This window comes from Danio rerio, chromosome 25, assembly GCF_052040795.2.
Source record: "Danio rerio strain M-AB ecotype USA chromosome 25, GRCz13ab, whole genome shotgun sequence".
Lineage (NCBI taxonomy): Eukaryota > Metazoa > Chordata > Actinopteri > Cypriniformes > Danionidae > Danio > Danio rerio.
In genome coordinates this window covers 33,339,001-33,345,000 of record NC_141045.1, presented here as the reverse complement: position 1 = coordinate 33,345,000, position 6,000 = coordinate 33,339,001, and the positions used below count along the sequence as shown (strand labels likewise).

Here is a 6,000-nt window from a genome sequence, read left to right as displayed (position 1 = left end):
AGATTTGGTAAGTGAGTGACCAGTGCTCTTTGTTTATACAGTTTGTTCGTATCGAACTAAGTTAACCATTGCACCGAGTGTAAACATGTTAGCACCACAACCAAACTTTAACCTTGTGTAGGATTTTCACTGCATTTAGTGACCGGAATAACACATTTCTGACGCTACCTGCCGTGTGTATCTAAGTTTCCGGGAAATACGGAGGTTTTTTTTTCTCTCATTCGCCGTGCGGTATCAAACAGTGCATAAAAAATACACGCTTACAGCAGTTCCTCGAATCAAATATCTCGTTTGTCGTGAGGGACATGAATGAATTCTCTGAATGAAAGAGCCAAACTGCAGTTAAAGTCCACCATTTAAGAATTTGGCAAATAATTCGACTACAGATGTCCATGTAGGTTAAACACCATCACTTTCTACTGTGTGTGTGTGTGTGTGTGTGTGTGTGTGTGTGTGTGTGTGTGTGTGTGTGTGTGTGTGTGTGTGTGTGTGTGTCTGTGTGTGTGTCTGTGTGTGTGTCTGTGTGTGTGTGTGTGTGTTTGTATTCTGAAACTCGCGCATGCCCAAATAGACACGCCCACACCATCCCACTTTTCTTCCTCCGACACTCCCCCCTAAACAGAGCTGGACACGCCCACTTTTCTGACTTTTTCCAAAGTAGAGGTGTGAAAACACCCTGCTGAAATGAGGGGGTTTCATGACCCTTTAAGGGGGTCGCACACCTGGTGCGCTGCGCACATGACAGATGGAAGTAATACATACGAAAGGCGCTCATCAATATGGTCAACATTGATGGATTTAGGCATAGGCAATATGGGCGATCGCCCATGGGGTGCGTTTCCGAAAGCCATCGTTAGTCAACTAGGATTGCAAGTTCCATCGTTACAAATAGTTCATTGATTTACTGTTTGCCAAATCCATCAATCCAACAAACATTCACAAACTGTCACAAACAAATCTCTTGAACAATCAAACAATGAATCTGTGACAGAGAAACTACAGCTTTAGGGAAACACTGGTCACTACATTGTTAATTTCCCAAACAATGCATCGTACTATGATAGTTCAGCCACTAGTTATGTCGTTGTTTGGGAAACGCACCCCAGGGTGGCATCTTGCTAGGGCCAGCATGGAAACCCAATCACCCTCCCTCTTCACTTTCGCTCGTGACACCAAACTAAACTACAGTACTACTACTAGATGCCTAGTACAGTACTACTACTAGTAGATGAAACTACTAAAATGCCATTAAAGCCACTCTGTTAATCTGCAGTGTTTAACCACTGAGCCACCCTGCCACCCTTGTTTTACATTATATTCACTGTAAATGTTGACTACATAAAATCAACATTTGCATAAAAGTAATGTGATTGAGACTCAACTGTGAATTCCCTTAAAGACATTTCTAAAATCCCAGTCGAGCACAAATCTCTGCCCTTGAAGTTGCAATCATTTAACCTCTAGCCCTCATTTGAAATGTTCTCAGACTGTCAGCATGAACACACACGCTGTCCCAGCCTCTTCACCCCCTCCAAAACAGCACGCATTTTATTCTCTTCCCAAGCCACAAGAGTGCGTGAATGATGTGCCCAGCAGAAAGCCTGTTTTCTTAAGTTTGATGCTGCTGCCCTGCTTTGAAGCCTGTTTTCTCATAGACAAGTCAGCGACACCCTAACTAGACATGACATATTTTCACTGAAACAGGGTCCCCAACAGGGCACGGCTTATTAATAGGCATTTTTCACTCCAGCCAGAACATTCCTCAAACACAGAGCGTGACTTTGAAGAGAAGATGGATCGCAGCAGATAACTTTACATATCTGACATGTGGGAGACAGATTGTGCTCTGCAGGAGTGTGAAGATATGAATGTAATTATTTGATAGTTCTTAAAATACAGTGCTACAACAGGCCTTGGATTCCACACAAAATCACATGCATGTCTGATTAACATGACAAAAAAGGTCCTTGTTGTGTTAAATGGTAATATATTGTAATAATGCCGTAATAATACAGTAATAACAGTCCTATCAGCAATGTTGCTGTCCGTCTGTCAGCAGAGACTCAGCTTAACCTCTGGCCTCACTCTTTGATGAGCTCATGGGGTGTGTGCATCGCATCTCTCAACTAGTCTTTATTAAGAACTCTAGAGCATTTCGTACCCCAAGGCTTTTTGCAGAAAATAGCCCCTTTTAAAGTTAACCAAAGTTTGCCATAGATTTATATAACACTTCTCTTTTTGTCTCAGATTAAGATACATTTGTGTATAATGCCACATTTTTTTTTTTTTTTTATAAAAATCAAACTCAGAGTCAACATTTACAAATAAACCAATATAGGTCTAAAAACAGAACTCTGAGGAACACCACAGCTAAAATAATCCAATTTAGTGTGATCACTTACACACACACTAACACACAAACACACACACACACTTAAATATACACTCATTAATCATCCAATATATTAGGTACACCTGTCCAACTGCTCGTTGATACAAAATAAAAAAAATACAATCAGCCAACCATATGGCAGCAACTCAATGCATTTAGGCATGTAGACATGGTCAAGACAATCTGCTGCAGTTCAAACTGAGCATCAGGATAAGGAAGAAGTTTGATTTAAGTAACTCTGAACTTGGCATGGTTGTTGGTGCCAGATGGGATGGTCTGAATATTTCAGAAACTACTGTTCTACTGGGATTTTCATGCACAACAATCTCTAGGTTTTACAGAAAATGGTCAGAAAAAGAGAAAATATCCAGTGAGCGGCAGTTCTGTTGGTGCAAATGCATTGTTGAGGTCAGAAGAGAATGGCCAGACTGGTTTCTGCTGATAGAAAGGCAACAGTAACTCAAATAACCACTCGTTAAAACTGAAGTATGCAGAAGAGCATCTCTGAACACACAACACAATCTTAGGCGGATGGGCTACAGCAGCAGAAGACCACACTGGGTATGACTCTTGTCAGCTAAAAACAGGAAACTGAGGCTACAATTTGCACAGGCTCACCAAAATTGGACAATAGAAGATTGAAAAAATGTTGCCTGGTCTGATGAGTCTCAATTTCCTTTGCGACATTTGGATGGTAGGGTCAGAATTTGGCATCAACAACATGAAAGCATGATGCCATTCTGCCTTGTATCAACAATTCAGGCTGGTGGTGGTGGTGTAAAGGTGTGGGGACTAATATATATATATATATATATATATATATATATATATATATATATATATATATATATAAAATGGCATCTCATGTTTGACCTATATATTATTTGGTTATATTTAATTAAATCTTTAAACATGAATTAAACATTACACCTATTAAAACGTTAAATAAGTTATATAAAATAAAGTGGGACAAAAAAAAGTTGCACTTTACCTGAAGTAATAATTAAAATAATGTACTGACTAATTAATAAGTCCACCACTGACACCTGTACCAAGTCCTTCTTGAATAAAGCTAAAAGGGTTTAATTTCTACCAACCCAGGCTCATTCTGAAAACCACCCAGGAGCTGTGTTTCTTTTTGGGGTTTTTGGTTTTGCAAATCCACCAGAGGCCGCTGTGTATGCTTTATAGGATCTCAAATGTCTTGCACGAGTGCCATTCGGTTGTTCTCGCATAAATCCACCAGAGGCTGTTGTCGACTGACTGACTAACTGAGCGATTGACTGACCCACCCACCTCCTTCCCTAAACCCAACCAATAGTGTTTTCAAAAGCCCCGACTGACCATTCACATGGAGGTAATCAGTCAGCTGTTAAGCGTGAAAACGTACGGCATCATACCACCCTGTAGCATTTGTTTTAAAACAAAATGTAGTAGTATGTACTTCTGACTACATAATTGGCGTTCTCCAGAAATGTATATAGGGCTACGTTTTCAGAATGAGCCTGTGTTGATTTCTACAGTGGCTGCAGTGTGTGTGTCAGAAAAAGGGATCCTTTGAACTTGCCATGGCCGGAACAAAATATGTAAATAAATGTAAAACACATAATCTTTATTTATCAGAGCCACGCCAGACAGATGTTTTGGCCCACCTGGGAATCTTGCCGGCTCTCGAGATGTCCAGTCCGCTGCGATCTGAAGGCCAGACCCCAATGAAAAGGAGCATGTGCGTCTCCTAGAAAGAAAAACAAAGCAAGAAACAACCTAAATTAATATGTCCCTCCATTAATCAGTGGGACGTTATTTTGCAAACAAAACCAAACCAGCAGTAGTATGAGAAAGACTGCCAAAATGTAAAGCTCTCTAATCTGACATTGCAGTTTTGTCTGAACTATTGCTAGGAAGTGAACATGCTTTAATCATTTATACACAACAACTGCTTTGCATGCATTAAAGGGTCATGAACCCCCCTCTTTTGGTTCAAGTCTACCTCAGAATGTTTTTCAAAATGTGCTACCTAATGAGCGTGGAGCGCTGCGAGCAGACGGAAGAGTGACGGCAGAGCAGGGGAAAAAAAAAAAGTGACAAACCGTGAGACCACCGATGATTTTAGAGGTTACAAAGTTAAAATGCAAATAAATAAACATAAGTAATTTAATGCCCTGCTACATATGTTATTCGTAAATTCATACACGCATAAAGACAATGTTATATCATTTCACCAGCATGGACCACACCACACTTTGAGCTAGACTTTATTGTAGGGATGTAGGGATGAAAGGGATGGTAGGAGAACAGTGATGAAGGGGATGAAGGGGAAGGGAAGTAAGAGGATAAACTGCGAACAGTTAGGTAGGTTGATTGTTCGTCCTACAATGATTCCCAGAGGCTCAGAGTGAGGGTAACGACTCTGTAATATTTTGGTAGAGTGATTGGATCCCCTGATTCAACCTACATGAAAAAGTGAAGAGGGTTAAAGCATTGTGATTGGGAAGCGAGGAAATAGAGGGAGGGTGGGTTCGAAAGAATAAGAAGAATAATGCTAGAGGGCTGGTCTTCCCTTAAATAAGTTTTAGGGAGTAGGTGACTGGTTAAGGAGGCAAAGTGAGGCGTGGTTCTGCCACTGAACCTTTATTAACAAGTAACCTGTATTATAAAGATAATCTTGTTTATATAAACACTATAAATGAGGACTTCTCTCCTCCTTAATCCATTGGTCTGAATGCAAATATAGTAGCAGTGCAGTAGGTATCTTGCCTTGTCTATTTGAACCATTAGCCAGGCCGGTAATCCGGAAAATTATACAAATCGGCAAACACAGCAGCACTGATATAGGCAATGTGTCTGAATGGTAACGAACTCAACTGATAAAAGATAAAGTCCAGCATTCTAAAATTCTCATACAGCTCTCCCGACAAAAATACTTGCTGCAAACGGAGCGGACGCTGTCTCACCCAGTCATTGGGTCTTACAGCTTGACAGTTCTGCCTTGCCTTTGGAAAGCACATGCTCTCATGAATAATTAAGAAGCAGGATCTATTTATAGGATAAGAAGACTGCGCTTTGAATAATAATGGGAAATTAACGCGTCATCACTCCAGTAGTAGATTCACACTACATCAATTTGATCCTGCCCCCAAAATAATTTTAAACCCAGAAGATGAAATTAGCTGACAAAAGCTTAACATTATCTAGTTTTCCCCACAATTAAAGCTAACAGGTGCTAATGTTGTCTTAAGTGATGCTTCACACACACAAATGTTACAATTTCAAAAGTACTCCAGGGTGTCTTGAATCTTTGACATGCAGTTTTGAAAACGGTGCCCATTTTCTGAAACAATACCATGTTTGCACCATCCACTTGTAAAATACAGCGTTTTGAATAGTTTTGTGCGCATTTGAGTGATGGGATCAGGGATCTTTACACAAATGTTTTCCATTTTTAGTAAATAATTTTGGTGTAAACCCTTAATGTGTTCCATAATTGATGAATTTTACAGCACTGTTATTTTCCTGTTTAGTAATTTGAAGCAGCTTTAAAAAAAAAAAAAAAAAAAAAAGTCTGTATTTCATGAAAAGCTTGAATGTGTCTGAGTAGACTATAAATA

The 6,000-nt window shown here is 39.8% G+C and overlaps 1 protein-coding gene across 2 annotated transcripts in view; it reads right to left on the bottom strand.

Annotated features, from left to right (window-relative positions):
• The window catches only part of znf469 (zinc finger protein 469), a 467,804-nt gene that overhangs the window by 73,260 nt on the left and 388,544 nt on the right, over positions 1–6,000 (bottom strand). For both annotated transcript variants that reach the window (XM_087312491.1, XM_087312492.1), the window contains exon 3: positions 4,045–4,127. In XM_087312491.1, the coding sequence (XP_087168617.1) occupies positions 4,045–4,127 (83 nt within the window). The remainder of the gene's footprint in view (positions 1–4,044; positions 4,128–6,000) is intronic.